Raw genomic sequence first — 20,409 nt, 5'->3', positions numbered from 1 at the left:
TGTTTCGGCGGACCAGGGGACTGCTGGGTAAGTGAAAACCTATATATTTGGGCAGTTTAAAATAACTTACCTTTTGGCCAGCAGCTTTTTCGGAAGCAGAGATAGTGCGAGCGAGTGATCAGCTGGGAAGTCAGTTTCAGCTTAAAGTAGATTACCTTTTGTTTCGGCGGACCAGGGGACTGCTGGGTAAGTGAAAACCTATATATTTGGGCAGTTTAAAATAACTTACCTTTTGGCCAGCAGCTTTTTCGGAAGCAGAGATAGTGCGAGCGAGTGATCAGCTGGGAAGTCAGTTTCAGCTTAAAGTAGATTACCTTTTGTTTCGGCGGACCAGGGGACTGCTGGGTAAGTGAAAACCTATATATTTGGGCAGTTTAAAATAACTTACCTTTTGGCCAGCAGCTTTTTCGGAAGCAGAGATAGTGCGAGCGAGTGATCAGCTGGGAAGTCAGTTTCAGCTTAAAGTAGATTACCTTTTGTTTCGGCGGACCAGGGGACTGCTGGGTAAGTGAAAACCTATATATTTGGGCAGTTTAAAATAACTTACCTTTTGGCCAGCAGCTTTTTCGGAAGCAGAGATAGTGCGAGCGAGTGATCAGCTGGGAAGTCAGTTTCAGCTTAAAGTAGATTACCTTTTGTTTCGGCGGACCAGGGGACTGCTGGGTAAGTGAAAACCTATATATTTGGGCAGTTTAAAATAACTTACCTTTTGGCCAGCAGCTTTTTCGGAAGCAGAGATAGTGCGAGCGAGTGATCAGCTGGGAAGTCAGTTTCAGCTTAAAGTAGATTACCTTTTGTTTCGGCGGACCAGGGGACTGCTGGGTAAGTGAAAACCTATATATTTGGGCAGTTTAAAATAACTTACCTTTTGGCCAGCAGCTTTTTCGGAAGCAGAGATAGTGCGAGCGAGTGATCAGCTGGGAAGTCAGTTTCAGCTTAAAGTAGATTACCTTTTGTTTCGGCGGACCAGGGGACTGCTGGGTAAGTGAAAACCTATATATTTGGGCAGTTTAAAATAACTTACCTTTTGGCCAGCAGCTTTTTCGGAAGCAGAGATAGTGCGAGCGAGTGATCAGCTGGGAAGTCAGTTTCAGCTTAAAGTAGATTACCTTTTGTTTCGGCGGACCAGGGGACTGCTGGGTAAGTGAAAACCTATATATTTGGGCAGTTTAAAATAACTTACCTTTTGGCCAGCAGCTTTTTCGGAAGCAGAGATAGTGCGAGCGAGTGATCAGCTGGGAAGTCAGTTTCAGCTTAAAGTAGATTACCTTTTGTTTCGGCGGACCAGGGGACTGCTGGGTAAGTGAAAACCTATATATTTGGGCAGTTTAAAATAACTTACCTTTTGGCCAGCAGCTTTTTCGGAAGCAGAGATAGTGCGAGCGAGTGATCAGCTGGGAAGTCAGTTTCAGCTTAAAGTAGATTACCTTTTGTTTCGGCGGACCAGGGGACTGCTGGGTAAGTAAAAACCTATATATTTGGGCAGTGGCTGAACCCGAGAAACTACACGTGTAGTGTCTCCCACCCGCCCTCCTCCTCTAACCAAAAAAAAAGGACTCTGGTGTGTTGATAAGGTAAGCTTTTTTATTTCTTCTGTATCGTGTGATTGGTTAAAAATGTACTTTCTTTTTTTTTTACTTTCTTTTTTTGATTTATCTATTAATTGGTTATTTGAAAAGACCATAGCAGAGAACTATCAGAAAGTATTTAACTCATAAATTAAATAAAGTAATTGTGGGAGCAGTTTTGCTGAGCTTTTGCTTCTATAACGGTTATTTGAGTAAGTAGATTAATATAATCCTAGTGAATACGTATACATATATTCTCATATATGAGTTGAAAGTATAGCCACATATTGGTACAAAATGGAGTATTTGACCAAGGCATTGTGGGACAGATGAGTTAGTTCACAGTTGGAGCTTGGTACAGCCTAGCACAGATACCAAAAGGGGGCCCCTCTTATCAATGTTACTGCAAACTGCCCGGCACCTTCAGGAATGCAGGCCCAATTAAAGTGACAGTTGGAAGACTCAAGGATAATTGATAGGGCCTGAGATCATCAATTGGTGATCAGAGGATGCATGAGCTGATCACGTTGCCACATGATGCCTAATCAGTAATCTAATTGGTACTATGTGTAATGTATGTAATCAATAACTGTTCTGATTGGATTGTGTCCAGCCGGGATGGGCTGAGTAACTATATATCCGGTGTGGATTTCCTTCGTTCTGTGGAGTAGCACTGGACTGCTTTTTAGGTAAGGTGTGCACCCCATGATATCATAAATAAAGTGTTTATTCTCAAAGTCTGAGTCTGGAGAATTTGCTGAATAATTGGGCATAATCTGGATTTTCTCCAACAGTAATTAATTAAGTAATTAACTAAGTAGTGATGGCTGGGCAGGTGATGTGCTGTAGCTGTATAATGTGGGAGCTGGCTGTCCCCATTGTGAACGGCAGCGACTACATCTGCAGCAAGTGTTGGTTGCTGGAAGAACTCTGGCTCAGAGTTGATGATCTGGAATCTGAGCTTCAAACACTGCGGCACATCCGGGAGGGGGAGAGTTACCTGGACGTTTTGTTTCAGGAGGCAGTCACGCCTGGTAGATTAAGTAATTCAAATTCAGTTAGTGATCAGGGACAACAGGGTGTGATTGCAAGTGAGGCAGGTAGGGGGATCCTGAGTTCAGGAGTGGAGGAGCCTCAGCCTTTGACCTTATCCAACAGGTATGAGATACTTGCTCCCTGTGTGGATGAGGAAAAGGGCTGCGGGGAGGATGAGCCAACTGACCATGGCACCATGGTGCAGAAGGCCATTCAAGAGGGGGGAGCAAAAAGACAAGTGGTAGTTATAGGGGATACTATAATTAGGGGGATAGATAGTATCCTTTGCAAGCCAGATCGGAAGTCCCGCATGGTGTGTTGCCTGCCTGGTGCCAGGACATCTCTGGCCGGCTTGAAAGGATATTGGAGCGGGAGGGGGAGGATCCAGTTGTTGTGGTCCACGTTGGGACTAACAACATAGGCAAGGCTAGGATGGAGGACCTGTTTGGGGATTATAAAGCACTAGGAATGAAATTAAGGAACAGGTCCTCGAGGGTCATAATCTCTGGATTACTGCCCGAGCCACGTGCAAATTGGCTTAGGGATAAGAATATTAGGGAAGTAAACTTGTGGCTAAGGCAGTGGTGTGGGAAAGAGGGGTTCCATTTCATGGGGCATTGGCATCAGTTTTGAAACCGGGGGGATCTGTACCGATGGGACGGTCTCCACCTGAACCGATCTGGAACCAGTGTTCTAGCGAAACGGATAAATAGGGTGGTCTCCAGGACTTTAAACTAGTGACTCGGGGGGGGGAAGGGAAAGGGAAAACGACAGGGAGTATGATGGTAAACAAAAAGGTAAGCAGCAGGTTAACATGTGTGCAGGAGGGTTTAAGTTCAAGGCAGACTATGAAAGAAGCAGAAAGGAAGGATAACTCAGGAGTTATTATTAGAGATGTTGGAAATCATGAGGGTAAGAAAGCTAGAAGGCACTTTACCTGAATGCTCGTAGCATTCGAAACAAGGTTGATGAGTTAACGGCACAAATCATCGCGAATAAATATGATTTGGTAGCCATTACGGAGACATGGTTACAGGTTGGTCACGACTGGGAGTTAAATATCCAGGGGCACCAGACTATTCGGAAGGACAGACAGGAAGGTAAGGGAGGTGTTGTAGCTCTGATATTCAAGGATGACATCAGGGCGGTGCTGAGAGATGATATAGGTTCGATGGAAAATGAGGTTGAATCCATTTGGGTGGAAATTAGAAACTCTAAGAAGAAAAAGTCATTGATAGGCATAGTCTATAGGCCACCAAATAATATCACATTGGGGCGGGCAATAAACAAAGAAATAACTAATGCCTGTAAAAATGGTATGTCAATTATCATGGGGGATTTTAATCTACATGTAGATTGGTCAAACCAGCTCAGTCAGTGTAGCCTTGAGGAGGAGTCCGTTGAGTGTATCCGTGATAGTTTTCTTGAACAGTATGTAATGGAACCGACGAGGGAGCAAGCTATCCTAGATCTAGTACTGTGTAATGAGACAGGAATAATTAATGAACTCATAGTTAGGGATCCTCTTGGAAGGAGTGATCACAGTATGGTTGAATTTAGAATACAGATGGAGAGTGTGAAGATAAAATCCAATACCTGGGTCCTGCGCTTGAACAAGGGGGACTACAATAGAATGAAGGGAGGACTTGGCTAAAGTGGACTAGAAACAAAGATTTTACGGTGGGACAGTTGACGAGCAGTGGAGGACTTTCAAAGCAATTTTTCAAAGTGCTCAGCAAAAGTATATTCCAGTGAAAAGGAAGGACTGGAAGAAAAGGGGTAATCTGCCATGGGTGTCTAAGGAAATAAGGGAGGCTATCAAATTGAAAGAGAAGGCATACAAAGCGGCCAAAAGCAGCATGAAACTAGAAGATTGGGAAAACTTTAAAGGTCAACAGAAAGCCACAAAAAGAGCTATAAAGAAAAGTAAGATAGAACATGAGAAAAAACTAGCACAGAATATAAAGACAGAGAGCAAAAATTTCTATAAATATATAAAACGAAAAAGAGTTGCTCAAGTAAACATTGGTCCTTTAGAGGATGAGAAGGAGAATTTAGTTATGGGATATGATGAAATGGCCGAGGCACTGAACAGGTATTTTGTATCGGTCTTCACAGCAGAGGACATTAATAACATGCCAGTAATTGACAAAGAGATGAACGTAGGTGAGGACCTGGAAACAATCATTATTACGGAAGAGGTAGTGTTGGGCAAGCTAATGGAGCTAAGGATTGATAAGTCTCCTGGCCCTGATGGAATGCATCCCAGGATACTAAAAGAGATGGCGGGAGAAATAACAGGTGCACTGGCAGTAATTTTCCAAAATTCGCTGGACTCTGGGGTAGTCCCAGCTGATTGGAAAACAGCAGATGTGACGTCACTGTTTAAAAAGGGAGGTAGACAAAAGATGGGGAATTATAGACCGGTTAGCTTAACCTCTGTAGTGGGGGAGATGCTTGAGTCTATTATCAAGGAAGAAATAGCAGAGCATCTCGATAGAAATTGTCCCATTGGGCAGACGCAGCATGGGTTCATGAAGGGCAGGTCATGTTTGACAAATCTTTTGGAATTCTATGATGACATTACGAGCAAGGTGGACAATGGAGACCCAGTGGATGTGGTGTACCTAGATTTCCAAAAGGCCTTCAACAAGGTGCCGCACAAGAGGCTGCTGCATAAGATAAGGATGCATGGCGTTAGGGGTAAAGTATTTGCATGGATAGAGGATTGGCTGACTAACAGGAAGCAGAGAGTGGGGATAAGTGAGTGCTATCCTGGTTGGCAATCAGTCACTAGTGGTGTGCCTCAGGGATCGGTGTTGGGACTGCAATTATTTACAATTTATATAGATGATTTGGAGTTGGGGACCACGTATAGGGTGTCAAAGTTTGCAGATGACACTAAGATGAGTGGCAGAGCAAAGTGTGCAGATGACTATGAAACTTTGCAGAGGAACATAGATACATTGAGTGAGTTGGCAAAGGTCTGGCAGATGGAATACAATGTTAATGTGAAGTCATTCATTTTGGTAGGAGTAACAGTAAAAAGGATTATTACTTGAATGGTTAAAAAGTTGCAGCATGCTGCTCTGCAGAGGGACCTGGGTGTCCTTGTGCATGAATCGCAGAAGGTTGGTCTGCAGGTACAGCAAGTAATTAGGAAGGCAAATGGAATTTTGTCCTTCATTGCTAAAGGGATTGAGTTTAAAAGCAGAGAGGTTATGTTGCAGCTGTATAAGGTACTGGTGAGGCTGCACCTGGAGTACTGTGTGCAGTTTTGGTTTCCTTACTTGAGAAAGGATATACTGGCACTGGAGAGGGTGCAGAGGAGGTTCACTAGGTTGATTCCGGAGTTGAGGGGGTTGCCTTATGAGGAGAGACTGAGTAGATTGGGATTATATTCATTGGAGTTCAGAAGAATGAGGGGGGATCTTTTAGAAACATATAAAATCATGAAGGGAATAGATAAGATGCAAGTGGAGAGGATGTTTCCACTGGCAGGTGAAGCTAGGACAAGAGGGCATAGCCTCAAGAGTAGAGGGAGCAGATTTAGGACTGAATTAAGAAGGAACTTCTTCACCCAGAGGGTTGTTAATCTATGGAATTCCTTGCCCAGTGAAGTAGTTGACGCTTCTTCAGTAAGCGTCTTTAAAGCTAAGGTAGATATCTTTTTGAACAATAAAGGAATTGAGGGATACGGTGAGAGCGCGGGTAAGTGGATCTGAGTCCACGAAAAGATCAGCCATGATCTTGTTGAATGGCGGAGCAGGCTCGAGGGGCCGGATGGCCTACTCCTGCTCCTAGTTCTTATGATTTTCTTATGAAAATGGCCTAGGAAGGCATTGGGCTGGGAGGGGTCAACTCTGGGCTGAATTTAATAGAGGTGGCAGAAGTCCCAGAGCCAAAAGTGGAGGCGACCCCCTTTTGGCCGGTGGCAGGACCTGGTGAAGCATATTGATGACCACGGCCATTTAAGGATGGTGTCCCATCCCCAAGAGCTGCCGACCAAATTAGAGTCTCAGTTAAAACTTGGCATTAATTGAAATTGGATTTCCCATATTTTAACAAGTACCCAAAATCAGCATTCAGATTTTAAACTGACACTCCCAAGCGCACATAAAAAATAATTCAAGTGATGCATGAAACAGTTTGACTGAAAATTACAGCTGATATTCTATGGATTATTCTGGTGCATTTACCTCAGCATCAGCCAGTTTTGAGAAGTCTGACTGGCTTCCAATGTAGAATTCAATTCCTTTCTCGGCTCCCTCCAGGGTAACACCTCGGATCAGGAGTATGGTCAGAACCACATAAGGGAATGTCGCAGTGAAATAAACCACCTGACCATAGAGAGGAGCTTGTTAGATTTTCCTGGATTGCTGGTACAACATTTATAATATTGAATCCAATTGAATGGTAAACTAATAGGATTGTAAACAATGCAGAGAATGAAACAGAAGACAATTGGAAGAGTAATAATTGGATGAAGGGTATATTTAACACTGAGCTGCATACTGTAACTGAATTTAAATAGCATGATATTATTCGAACTTATTTATATCCATATTCAGAGGTATGAATATGGTGATGAATATCAGACTATAATGATATATTTAACTCCTCACATTTACTCCTCAGGATTCTTTGCCATTCTCATTATCCACCTAATCTCACTTCATTCAAATAAAACCATGACCCTAATCAGCTCAATCATTTAGCCAGGGATAGGCACCAACATGTTGTATCATGGACATTTGACAAAATTATTGACGCAGCCACGGACATGAGGGCAATTAATCTGGATATAAAGTGTACAGCCAATCTAATGCCAGCAATACACAGTCCGAGTTTAAACACATTTCTCCCTATTTAATGAGATACTTGGCATTTTTTTTGCTTGCAATAGTAGTCAATGTCTGCCTGCACACTTGATGAGCGATGTGAAAGAATTCAGATAGATGTCCATCTGTCAGGTGTGATCTTGATCTCCTTTCCGCCCCCCTCTCTCCCTCTCAGTGTCAATCCCTATCCACTCTGTGTCCATCTCTCTCCCCGTCCCCTCTCTCCCCCTCCAACCCTCTCTCCCCCTCCAACCCTCTCTCCCCCTCCAACCCTCTCTCCTCCTCCCCCTCCAACCCTCTCTCCACCCTCTCTCCCCCCTCCAACCCTCTCTCCCCCCTTCCAACCCTCTCTCCCCCCCATCCAACCCTCTCTCCCCCCCCTCCAACCCTCTCTCCCCCCCTCCAACCCTCTCTCCCCCCCTCCAACCCTCTCTCCCCCCCTCCAACCCTCTCTCCCCCCCTCCAGACCCCTCTCTTCGCCCCCCTCCAACCCTCTCGCCCCCCCGCCAACCCTCTCTCCCCCCCTCCAACCCTCTCTCTCCCCCCTCCAACCCTCTCTCCCCCCCTCCAACCCTCTCTCCCCCCCTCCATCCCTCTCTCCCCCCTCCAACCCTCTCTCCCCCCCTCCAACCCTCTCTCCCCCCCTCCAACCCTCTCTCCCCCCCTCCAACCCTCTCTCCCCCCCTCCAACCCTCTCTCCCCCCCTCCAACCCTCTCTCCCCCCCTCCAACCCTCTCGCCCCCCCTCCAACCCTCTCGTCCCCCCCTCCAACCCTCTCTCCCCCCCTCCAACCCTCTCTCCCCCCTCCAACCCTCTCTCACCCCCCTCCAGACCCTCTCTCCGCCCCCTCCAACCCTCTCTCCCCCCCTCCAACCCTCGGCTCCCCCCCTCGCAACCCTCTCTCGCCCCCCCTCCAACCCTCTCTCCCCCCCTCCAACCCTCTCTTCCCCCCCTCCAACCCTCTCTCCCCCCCTCCAACCCTCTCTCCCCCCCCTCCAACCCTCTCGTCCCCCCCTCCAACCCTCTCTCCCCCCCTCCAACCCTCTCTCCCCCCCTCCAACCCTCTCTCCCCCCCCTCCAACCCTCTCTCCCCCCCCTCCAACCCTCTCTCCCCCCCCCTCCAACCCTCTCTCTCCCCCCCTCCAACCCTCTCTCCCGCCCCCTCAACCCTCTCTCCCCCCTCCAACCCTCTCTCCCCCCCCTCCAACCCTCTCTCCCCCCCTCCAACCCTCTCTCCCCCCCCTCCAACCCTCTCTCCCCCCCCTCCAACCCTCTCTCCCCCCCTCCAACCCCTCTCCCCCCTCGAACCCTCTCTCCCCCCGACTCCAACCCTCTCTCCCCCCCCTCCAACCCTCTCTGCCCCCCCCCTCCAACCCTCTCTCCCCCCCCCTCCAACCCTCTCTCTCCCCCCCCTCCAACCCTCTCTCCCCCCCTCCAACCCTCTCTCCCCCCCCCTCCAACCCTCTCGCCCCCCCCCTCCAACCCTCTCTCCCCCCCCTCCAACCCTCTCTCCCCCCCCTCCAACCCTCTCTCCCCCCCCTCCAACCCTCTCTCCCCCCCCCCTCCAACCCTCTCTCTCCCCCCCCTCCAACCCTCTCTTCCCCCCCCCTCCAACCCTCTCTCTCCCCCCCCCTCCAACCCTCTCTCCCCCCCCCTCCAACCCTCTCTCCCCCCCCCTCCAACCCTCTCTCCCCCCCCCTCCAACCCTCTCCCCCCCCCTCCAACCCTCTCTCCCCCCCCCTCCAACCCTCTCTCCCCCCCCCTCCAAACCCTCTCTCCCCCCCCCTCCACCCTCTCTCCCCCCCCCTCCAACCCTCTCCTCCCCCCCCCTCCAACCCTCTCTCCCCCCCCCTCCAACCCTCTCTTCCCCCCCCCTCCAACCCTCTCTCTCCCCCCCCCTCCAACCCTCTCTCCCCCCCCCTCCAACCCTCTCTCCCCCCCCCCTCCAACCCTCTCTCCCCCCCCCTCCAACCCTCTCTCCCCCCCCCTCCAACCCTCTCTCCCCCCCCCTCCAACCCTCTCTCCCCCCCCCCTCCAACCCTCTCTCCCCCCCCTCCAACCCTCTCTCCCCCCCCCTCCAACCCTCTCTCCCCCCCCCTCCAACCCTCTCTCCCCCCCCCTCCAACCCTCTCTCCCCCCCCCTCCAACCCTCTCTCCCCCCCCCCTCCAACCCTCTCTTCCCCCCCCCTCCAACCCTCTCTCCCCCCCCCTCCAACCCTCTCTTCCCCCCCCCCTCCAACCCTCTCTCCCCCCCCCCTCCAACCCTCTCTTCCCCCCCCCTCCAACCCTCTTCTTCCCCCCCCCTCCAACCCTCTCTTCCCCCCCCCTCCAACCCTCTCTTTTCCCCCCCCCTCCAACCTCTCTTTTCCCCCCCTCCAACCCTCTCTTTTTTTCCCCCCCCCTCCAACCCTCTCTTTTTTCCCCCCCCCCCTCCAACCCTCTCTTTTTCCCCCCCCTCCAACCCTCTCTTTTTCCCCCCCCCTCCAACCCTCTCTTTTCCCCCCCCTCCAACCCTCTCTTTTTTCCCCCCCCCTCCAACCCTCTCTTTTTTTCCCCCCCCCTCCAACCCTCTCTTTTTCCCCCCCCTCCAACCCTCTCTTTTTTCCCCCCCCCCTCCAACCCTCTCTTTTTCCCCCCCCCTCCAACCCTCTCTTTTTTCCCCCCCCCTCCAACCCTCTCTTTTTTCCCCCCCCCTCCAACCCTCTCTTTTTTCCCCCCCCCCTCCAACCCTCTCTTTTTTCCCCCCCCCTCCAAACCCTCTCTTTTTCCCCCCCCTCCAACCCTTTCCCCTCCCCTTTTTTCCCCCCCCCCAACCCTCTCTTTTTCCCCCCCCCCTCCAACCCTCTCTTTTTTCCCCCCCCCTCCAACCCTCTCTTTTTTCCCCCCCCCTCCAACCCTCTCTTTTTCCCCCCCCCTCCAACCCTCTCTTTTTTCCCCCCCCCCTCCAACCCTCTCTTTTTTTCCCCCCCCTCCAACCCTCTCTTTTTTCCCCCTCCCCCTCCAACCCTCTCTTTTTTCCCCCCCCCTCCAACCCTCTCTTTTTTCCCCCCCCCTCCAACCCTCTCTTTTTTCCCCCCCCCTCCAACCCTCTCTTTTTTCCCCCCCCCTCCAACCCTCTCTTTTTTCCCCCCCCCCTCCAACCCTCTCTTTTTTCCCCCCCCCTCCAACCCTCTCTTTTTCCCCCCCCCTCCAACCCTCTCTTTTTTCCCCCCCCCTCCAACCCTCTCTTTTTTCCCCCCCCCTCCAACCCTCTCTTTTTTCCCCCCCCCTCCAACCCTCTCTTTTCCCCCCCCCTCCAACCCTCTCTTTTTCCCCCCCCTCCAACCCTCTCTTTTTCCCCCCCCCTCCAACCCTCTCTTTTTTCCCCCCCCCTCCAACCCTCTCTTTTTTCCCCCCCCCTCCAACCCTCTCTTTTTTCCCCCCCCTCCAACCCTCTCTTTTTCCCCCCCCCTCCAACCCTCTCTTTTTTTCCCCCCCCCTCCAACCCTCTCTTTTTTCCCCCCCCCTCCAACCCTCTCTTTTTTCCCCCCCCCTCCACCCTCTCTTTTTTTCCCCCCCCCTCCAACCCTCTCTTTTTTCCCCCCCCCTCCAACCCTCTCTTTTTTCCCCCCCCCTCCAACCCTCTCTTTTTTCCCCCCCCCTCCAACCCTCTCTTTTTTCCCCCCCCCTCCAACCCTCTCTTTTTTCCCCCCCCCTCCAACCCTCTCTTTTTTCCCCCCCCCTCCAACCCTCTCTTTTTTCCCCCCCCCTCCAACCCTCTCTTTTTTTCCCCCCCCCTCCAACCCTCTCTTTTTTCCCCCCCCCTCCAACCCTCTCTTTTTTCCCCCCCCCTCCAACCCTCTCTTTTTTCCCCCCCCCTCCAACCCTCTCTTTTTTCCCCCCCCCCTCCAACCCTCTCTTTTTTCCCCCCCCTCCAACCCTCTCTTTTTTCCCCCCCCCTCCAACCCTCTCTTTTTTCCCCCCCCCTCCAACCCTCTCTTTTTTCCCCCCCCTCCAACCCTCTCTTTTTTCCCCCCCCCTCCAACCCTCTCTTTTTTCCCCCCCCCTCCAACCCTCTCTTTTTTCCCCCCCCCTCCAACCCTCTCTTTTTCCCCCCCTCCTCCAACCCTCTCTTTTTTCCCCCCCCCCTCCAACCCTCTCTTTTTTCCCCCCCCCTCCAACCCTCTCTTTTTTCCCCCCCCCTCCAACCCTCTCTTTTTCCCCCCCCCTCCAACCCTCTCTTTTTCCCCCCCCCTCCAACCCTCTCTTTTTTCCCCCCCCTCCAACCCTCTCTTTTTTCCCCCCCCCTCCAACCCTCTCTTTTTCCCCCCCCCTCCAACCCTCTCTTTTTTCCCCCCCCCTCCAACCCTCTCTTTTTTCCCCCCCCCTCCAACCCTCTCTTTTTTCCCCCCCCCCTCCAACCCTCTCTTTTTTCCCCCCCCCTCCAACCCTCTCTTTTTCCCCCCCCCTCCAACCCTCTCTTTTTTCCCCCCCCCTCCAACCCTCTCTTTTTCCCCCCCCCTCCAACCCTCTCTTTTTCCCCCCCCCTCCAACCCTCTCTTTTTTCCCCCCCCCTCCAACCCTCTCTTTTTTCCCCCCCCCTCCAACCCTCTCTTTTTCCCCCCCCCTCCAACCCTCTCTTTTTCCCCCCCCCTCCAACCCTCTCTTTTTTCCCCCCCCCTCCAACCCTCTCTTTTTTCCCCCCCCCTCCAACCCTCTCTTTTTTCCCCCCCCTCCAACCCTCTCTTTTTTCCCCCCCCCTCCAACCCTCTCTTTTTTCCCCCCCCCTCCAACCCTCTCTTTTTTCCCCCCCCCTCCAACCCTCTCTTTTTCCCCCCCCCTCCAACCCTCTCTTTTTTCCCCCCCCCCTCCAACCCTCTCTTTTTCCCCCCCCCTCCAACCCTCTCTTTTTCCCCCCCCCTCCAACCCTCTCTTTTTCCCCCCCCCTCCAACCCTCTCTTTTTTCCCCCCCCCTCCAACCCTCTCTTTTTTCCCCCCCCCTCCAACCCTCTCTTTTTTCCCCCCCCCCTCCAACCCTCTCTTTTTCCCCCCCCCTCCAACCCCTCTCTTTTTTCCCCCCCCCTCCAACCCTCTCTTTTTCCCCCCCCCTCCAACCCTCTCTTTTTTCCCCCCCCCCTCCAACCCTCTCTTTTTTCCCCCCCCCTCCACCCTCTCTTTTTTCCCCCCCCCCTCCAACCCTCTCTTTTTTCCCCCCCCCTCCAAACCCTCTCTTTTTTTCCCCCCCCCTCCAACCCTCTCTTTTTTCCCCCCCCCTCCAACCCTCTCTTTTTTCCCCCCCCCCTCCAACCCTCTCTTTTTTCCCCCCCCTCCAACCCTCTCTTTTTCCCCCCCCCCTCCAACCCTCTCTTTTTCCCCCCCCCTCCAACCCTCTCTTTTTTCCCCCCCCCTCCAACCCTCTCTTTTTCCCCCCCCCTCCAACCCTCTCTTTTTTCCCCCCCCTCCAACCCTCTCTTTTTTTCCCCCCCCCTCCAACCCTCTCTTTTTTCCCCCCCCCTCCAACCCTCTCTTTTTTCCCCCCCCTCCAACCCTCTCTTTTTCCCCCCCCCCTCCAACCCTCTCTTTTTTCCCCCCCCCTCCAACCTCTCTTTTTTCCCCCCCCCTCCAACCCTCTCTTTTTTCCCCCCCCCTCCAACCCTCTCTTTTTTCCCCCCCCCTCCAACCCTCTCTTTTTTCCCCCCCCCCTCCAACCCTCTCTTTTTTCCCCCCCCCTCCAACCCTCTCTTTTTTCCCCCCCCCTCCAACCCTCTCTTTTTTCCCCCCCCCTCCAACCCTCTCTTTTTTTCCCCCCCCCTCCAACCCTCTCTTTTTTCCCCCCCCCTCCAACCCTCTCTTTTTCCCCCCCCCTCCAACCCTCTCTTTTTTCCCCCCCCCTCCAACCCTCTCTTTTTTCCCCCCCCCTCCAACCCTCTCTTTTTCCCCCCCCTCCAACCCTCTCTTTTTTCCCCCCCCCTCCAACCCTCTCTTTTTTCCCCCCCCCTCCAACCCTCTCTTTTTTCCCCCCCCCTCCAACCCTCTCTTTTTTCCCCCCCCCTCCAACCCTCTCTTTTTTTCCCCCCCCCTCCAACCCTCTCTTTTTTCCCCCCCCCTCCAACCCTCTCTTTTTCCCCCCCCTCCAACCCTCTCTTTTTTCCCCCCCCCTCCAACCCTCTCTTTTTTCCCCCCCCCTCCAACCCTCTCTTTTTTCCCCCCCCCTCCAACCCTCTCTTTTTTCCCCCCCCCTCCAACCCTCTCTTTTTTCCCCCCCCTCCAACCCTCTCTTTTTTCCCCCCCCCTCCAACCCTCTCTTTTCCCCCCCCCTCCAACCCTCTCTTTTTTCCCCCCCCCTCCAACCCTCTCTTTTTCCCCCCCCCTCCAACCCTCTCTTTTTTTCCCCCCCCCTCCAACCCTCTCTTTTTTCCCCCCCCCCTCCAACCCTCTCTTTTTCCCCCCCCCTCCAACCCTCTCTTTTTTCCCCCCCCCCTCCAACCCTCTCTTTTTCCCCCCCCCTCCAACCCTCTCTTTTTTCCCCCCCCCCTCCAACCCTCTCTTTTTTCCCCCCCCCTCCAACCCTCTCTTTTTTCCCCCCCCCCTCCAACCCTCTCTTTTTCCCCCCCCCTCCAACCCTCTCTTTTTCCCCCCCCCTCCAACCCTCTCTTTTTCCCCCCCCCCTCCAACCCTCTCTTTTTTCCCCCCCCCTCCAACCCTCTCTTTTTCCCCCCCCCCTCCAACCCTCTCTTTTTCCCCCCCCCTCCAACCCTCTCTTTTTTCCCCCCCCCCTCCAACCCTCTCTTTTTCCCCCCCCCCTCCAACCCTCTCTTTTTTCCCCCCCCCTCCAACCCTCTCTTTTTTCCCCCCCCCTCCAACCCTCTCTTTTTCCCCCCCCCTCCAACCCTCTCTTTTTTCCCCCCCCCCTCCAACCCTCTCTTTTTTCCCCCCCCCTCCAACCCTCTCTTTTTCCCCCCCCCTCCAACCCTCTCTTTTTTCCCCCCCCCTCCAACCCTCTCTTTTTCCCCCCCCCTCCAACCCTCTCTTTTTTCCCCCCCCCTCCAACCCTCTCTTTTTTCCCCCCCCCTCCAACCCTCTCTTTTTTCCCCCCCCCTCCAACCCTCTCTTTTTCCCCCCCCCTCCAACCCTCTCTTTTTCCCCCCCCCTCCAACCCTCTCTTTTTCCCCCCCCCCTCCAACCCTCTCTTTTTTCCCCCCCCCTCCAACCCTCTCTTTTTCCCCCCCCCTCCAACCCTCTCTTTTTCCCCCCCCCCTCCAACCCTCTCTTTTTCCCCCCCCCTCCAACCCTCTCTTTTTTCCCCCCCCCTCCAACCCTCTCTTTTTCCCCCCCCCCTCCAACCCTCTCTTTTTTCCCCCCCCCCTCCAACCCTCTCTTTTTCCCCCCCCCTCCAACCCTCTCTTTTTCCCCCCCCCTCCAACCCTCTCTTTTTCCCCCCCCCCTCCAACCCTCTCTTTTTTCCCCCCCCCCTCCAACCCTCTCTTTTTTCCCCCCCCCCTCCAACCCTCTCTTTTTTCCCCCCCCCTCCAACCCTCTCTTTTTTCCCCCCCCCTCCAACCCTCTCTTTTTTCCCCCCCCCCTCCAACCCTCTCTTTTTCCCCCCCCCTCCAACCCTCTCTTTTTTCCCCCCCCCTCCAACCCTCTCTTTTTCCCCCCCCTCCAACCCTCTCTTTTTTCCCCCCCCCTCCAACCCTCTCTTTTTTCCCCCCCCCTCCAACCCTCTCTTTTTTCCCCCCCCCTCCAACCCTCTCTTTTTTCCCCCCCCCTCCAACCCTCTCTTTTTTCCCCCCCCCTCCAACCCTCTCTTTTTCCCCCCCCCTCCAACCCTCTCTTTTTTCCCCCCCCCTCCAACCCTCTCTTTTTTCCCCCCCCCTCCAACCCTCTCTTTTTTCCCCCCCCCTCCAACCCTCTCTTTTTTCCCCCCCCCTCCAACCCTCTCTTTTTTCCCCCCCCCTCCAACCCTCTCTTTTTTCCCCCCCCCTCCAACCCTCTCTTTTTTTCCCCCCCCCTCCAACCCTCTCTTTTTTCCCCCCCCCTCCAACCCTCTCTTTTTTCCCCCCCCCTCCAACCCTCTCTTTTTCCCCCCCCCTCCAACCCTCTCTTTTTTCCCCCCCCCTCCAACCCTCCTTTTTCCCCCCCCTCCAACCCTCTCTTTTTTCCCCCCCCCTCCAACCCTCTCTTTTTTCCCCCCCCCTCCAACCCTCTCTTTTTCCCCCCCCCTCCAACCCTCTCTTTTTTCCCCCCCCCTCCAACCCTCTCTTTTTTCCCCCCCCCTCCAACCCTCTCTTTTTTTCCCCCCCCCTCCAACCCTCTCTTTTTTTTCCCCCCCCCTCCAACCCTCTCTTTTTTCCCCCCCCCTCCAACCCTCTCTTTTTTCCCCCCCCCTCCAACCCTCTCTTTTTTCCCCCCCCCTCCAACCCTCTCTTTTTTTCCCCCCCCCTCCAACCCTCTCTTTTTTTCCCCCCCCCTCCAACCCTCTCTTTTTTTCCCCCCCCCTCCAACCCTCTCTTTTTTCCCCCCCCCTCCAACCCTCTCTTTTTTCCCCCCCCCTCCAACCCTCTCTTTTTTCCCCCCCCCTCCAACCCTCTCTTTTTCCCCCCCCCTCCAACCCTCTCTTTTTCCCCCCCCTCCAACCCTCTCTTTTCCCCCCCCTCCAACCCTCTCTTTTTTCCCCCCCCCCTCCAACCCTCTCTTTTTCCCCCCCCCCTCCAACCCTCTCTTTTTTCCCCCCCCCTCCAACCCTCTCTTTTTTCCCCCCCCCTCCAACCCTCTCTTTTTCCCCCCCCCCTCCAACCCTCTCTTTTTCCCCCCCCCTCCAACCCTCTCTTTTTTCCCCCCCCCTCCAACCCTCTCTTTTTTCCCCCCCCCTCCAACCCTCTCTTTTTTCCCCCCCCCCTCCAACCTCTCTTTTTTCCCCCCCCCTCCAACCCTCTCTTTTTTCCCCCCCCCTCCAACCCTCTCTTTTTTCCCCCCCCCTCCAACCCTCTCTTTTTTTCCCCCCCCCTCCAACCCTCTCTTTTTTTCCCCCCCCCTCCAACCCTCTCTTTTTTCCCCCCCCCTCCAACCCTCTCTTTTTCCCCCCCCCTCCAACCCTCTCTTTTTTTCCCCCCCCCTCCAACCCTCTCTTTTTTCCCCCCCCCTCCAACCCTCTCTTTTTTCCCCCCCCCTCCAACCCTCTCTTTTTCCCCCCCCCTCCAACCCTCTTCCCCCCCCCTCCAACCCTCTCTTTTTTCCCCCCCCCTCCAACCCTCTCTTTTTTCCCCCCCCCTCCAACCCTCTTCTTTTTTCCCCCCCCCTCCAACCCTCTCTTTTTTCCCCCCCCCTCCAACCCTCTCTTTTTCCCCCCCCCCTCCAACCCTCTCTTTTTTCCCCCCCCCCTCCAACCCTCTCTTTTTTTCCCCCCCCCTCCAACCCTCTCTTTTTTCCCCCCCCTCAACCCTCTCTTTTCCCCCCCCTCCAACCCTCTCTTTTTTCCCCCCCCCTCCACCCTCTCTTTTTCCCCCCCCCTCCAACCCTCTCTTTTTTCCCCCCCCCTCCAACCCTCTCTTTTTCCCACCCCCCTCCAACCCTCTCTTTTTCCCCCCCCCTCCAACCCTCTCTTTTTTCCCCCCCCCTCCAACCCTCTCTTTTTCCCCCCCCCTCCAACCCTCTCTTTTTTCCCCCCCCCCTCCAACCCTCTCTTTTTTCCCCCCCCCTCCAACCCTCTCTTTTTCCCCCCCCCTCCAACCCTCTCTTTTTTCCCCCCCCCCTCCAACCCTCTCTTTTTTCCCCCCCCCCTCCAACCCTCTCTTTTTTCCCCCCCCCCTCCAACCCTCTCTTTTTCCCCCCCCCTCCAACCCTCTCTTTTTTCCCCCCCCCTCCAACCCTCTCTTTTTTCCCCCCCCCCTCCAACCCTCTCTTTTTCCCCCCCCTCCAACCCTCTCTTTTTTCCCCCCCCCTCCAACCCTCTCTTTTTTCCCCCCCCCTCCAACCCTCTCTTTTTTCCCCCCCCTCCAACCCTCTCTTTTTCCCCCCCCCTCCAACCCTCTCTTTTTTCCCCCCCCCCCTCCAACCCTCTCTTTTTTTCCCCCCCCCCTCCAACCCTCTCTTTTTTCCCCCCCCCCTCCAACCCTCTCTTTTTCCCCCCCCCCCTCCAACCCTCTCTTTTTTCCCCCCCCCCCTCCAACCCTCTCTTTTTTCCCCCCCCCCTCCAACCCTCTCTTTTTTCCCCCCCCCCTCCAACCCTCTCTTTTTTCCCCCCCCCTCCAACCCTCTCTTTTTTCCCCCCCCCTCCAACCCTCTCTTTTTTCCCCCCCCCCTCCAACCCTCTCTTTTTTCCCCCCCCCCTCCACCCTCTCTTTTTCCCCCCCCCCTCCAACCCTCTCTTTTTTCCCCCCCCCTCCAACCCTCTCTTTTCTCCCCCCCTCCAACCCTCTCTTTTTCCCCCCCCCCCTCAACCCTCTTTTTCCCCCCCCCCCTCCAACCCTCTCTTTTTCCCCCCCCCCTCCAACCCTCTCTTTTTCCCCCCCCCTCCAACCCTCTCTTTTTCCCCCCCCCCTCCAACCCTCTCTTTTTTCCCCCCCCCCCTCCAACCCTCTCTTTTTCCCCCCCCCTCCAACCCTCTCTTTTTCCCCCCCCCTCCAACCCTCTCTTTTTCCCCCCCCCTCCAACCCTCTCTTTTCCCCCCCCGCGCAACCCTCTCTTTTTTCCCCCCCCCCCCTCCAACCCTCTCTTTTTCCCCCCCCTCCTACCCTCTCTTTTCCCCCCCTCCAACCCTCTCTTTTTCCCCCCCCCCTCCAACCTCCAACCCTCTCTTTTTTCCCCCCCTCCAACCCTCTCTTTTTCCCCCCCCTCCAACCCTCTCTTTTTCCCCCCCCCCCCCTCCAACCCTCTCTTTTTCCCCCCCCCTCCAACCCTCTCTTTTTCCCCCCCCCTCCAACCCTCTCTTTTTCCCCCCCCCTCCAACCCTCTCTTTTCCCCCCCCCCTCCAACCCTCCAACCCTCTCTTTTTCCCCCCCCTCCAACCCTCTCTTTTTCCCCCCCCCCTCCAACCCTCTCTTTTTCCCCCCCCCCCCTCCAACCCTCTCTTTTTCCCCCCCCTCCAACCCTCTCTTTTTCCCCCCCCTCCAACCCTCTCTTTTTCCCCCCCCCCTCCAACCCTCTCTTTTTTCCCCCCCCTCCAACCCTCTCTTTTTCCCCCCCCCCTCCAACCCTCCAACCTCTCTTTTTCCCCCCCCTCCAACCCTCTCTTTTCCCCCCCCCCCTCCAACCCTCTCTTTTTCCCCCCCCCCTCCAACCCTCTCTTTTTCCCCCCCCCCTCCAACCCTCTCTTTTTCCCCCCCCCTCCAACCCTCTCTTTTCCCCCCCCCCCTCCAACCCTCCAACCCTCTCTTTTCCCCCCCCCCCTCCAACCCTCCAACCCTCTCTTTTTCCCCCCCCTCCAACCCTCTAACCCTCTCTTTTTCCCCCCCCTCCACCCTCTAACCCTCTCTTTTTCCCCCCCCCTCCAACCCTCTCTTTTTCCCCCCCCCCTCCAACCCTCTCTTTTTCCCCCCCCCCTCCAACCCCCATCCCTCTCTTTTCCCCCCCCCCTCCAACCCTCCAACCCTCTCTTTTCCCCCCCCCCCTCCAACCCTCTCTTTTTCCCCCCTCCAACCCTCTCTTTTTCCCCCCCCCCTCCAACCCTCTCTTTTCCCCCCCCCCCCTCCAACCCTCTCTTTTTCCCCCCCCCCTCCAACCCTCTCTTTTCCCCCCCCCCTCCAACCCTCCAACCCTCTCTTTTCCCCCCCCTCCAACCCTCTCTTTTCCCCCCCCCCTCCAACCCTCTCTTTTCCCCCCCCCCCCTCCAACCCTCCAACCCTCTCTTTTTTCCCCCCCCTCCAACCCTCTCTTTTTCCCCCCCCTCCAACCCTCTCTTTTTCCCCCCCCCTCCAACCCTCTCTTTTTCCCCCCCCCTCCAACCCTCTCTTTTTCCCCCCCCCCCTCCCTCCAACCCTCTCTTTTTCCCCCCCCTCCAACCCTCTCTTTTTCCCCCCCCTCCAACCCTCTCTTTTTCCCCCCCCCCCTCCAACCCTCTCTTTTTCCCCCCCCCCCCCTCCAACCCTCTCTTTTCCAACCCTCTCTTTCCACCCTCTCTTTCCCCCCACCCTCCAACCCTCTCTTTTCCCCCCCCCCTCCAACCCTCCAACCCTCTCTTTTTCCCCCCCCTCCAACCCTCTCTTTTTCCCCCTCCCCCCCTCCAACCCTCTCTTTTCCCCCCCCCCCCCTCCAACCCTCCAACCCTCTCTTTTTCCCCCCCCTCCAACCCTCTCTTTTTCCCCCCCTCCAACCCTCTCTTTTCCCCTCCAACCCTCGCTTTTCCCCCCCTCCAACCCTCTCTTTTCCCCCCCCCCTCCAACCCTCTCTTTTTCTCCCCCCCCCCTCCAACCCTCTCTTTTCCCCCCCCCTCCAACCCTCTCTTTTTCCCCCCCCCTCCAACCCTCTCTTTTTCCCCCCCCCTCCTCAACCCTCTCTTTTTCCCCCCCCCTCCAACCCTCTCTTTTCCCCCCCCCCCCCCTCCAACACCCTCTCTTTTCCCCCCCCCCTCCACCCTCCAACCCTCTCTTTTCCCCCCCCCTCCACCCTTCTCTTTCCCTCCAACCCTCTCTTTTTCCCCCCCCCCCTCCAACCCCAACCCTCTCTTTTCCCCCCCCCCCTCCAACCCTCCAACCCTCTCTTTTCCCCCCCCCTCCAACCCTCTCTTTTTCCCCCCCCCTCCAACCCTCTCTTTTCCCCTCCAACCCTCTCTTTTCCCCTCCAAACCCTCTCTTTTTCCCCTCCAACCCTCTCTTTTCCCCCCCCCCCGTCCAACCCTCTCTTTTTCCCCCCCCCTCCAACCCTCTCTTTTTCCCCCCCCTCCAACCCTCTCTTTTTCCCCCCCCCCTCCAACCCTCTCTTTTCCCCCCCCCTCCAACCCTCTCTTTTCCCCCCCCCCCCCTCCAACCCTCTCTTTTCCCCCCCCCCCA

At 55.2% G+C, this 20,409-nt stretch overlaps 1 protein-coding gene across 1 annotated transcript in view; it reads right to left on the bottom strand.

The window, feature by feature from the left end:
- Positions 1-20,409, bottom strand: part of LOC137377445 (sodium- and chloride-dependent neutral and basic amino acid transporter B(0+)-like) — a 200,356-nt gene that overhangs the window by 27,025 nt on the left and 152,922 nt on the right. The window contains exon 7 of the mRNA XM_068047023.1: positions 6,803-6,943. Coding sequence (XP_067903124.1) covers positions 6,803-6,943 — 141 coding nt within the window. The remainder of the gene's footprint in view (positions 1-6,802; positions 6,944-20,409) is intronic.

The sequence above is a fragment of the Heterodontus francisci genome, chromosome 15 (genome assembly GCF_036365525.1).
Source record: "Heterodontus francisci isolate sHetFra1 chromosome 15, sHetFra1.hap1, whole genome shotgun sequence".
Taxonomy (NCBI): domain Eukaryota; kingdom Metazoa; phylum Chordata; class Chondrichthyes; order Heterodontiformes; family Heterodontidae; genus Heterodontus; species Heterodontus francisci.
This window is presented reverse-complemented; position numbering and strand designations above follow the sequence as displayed.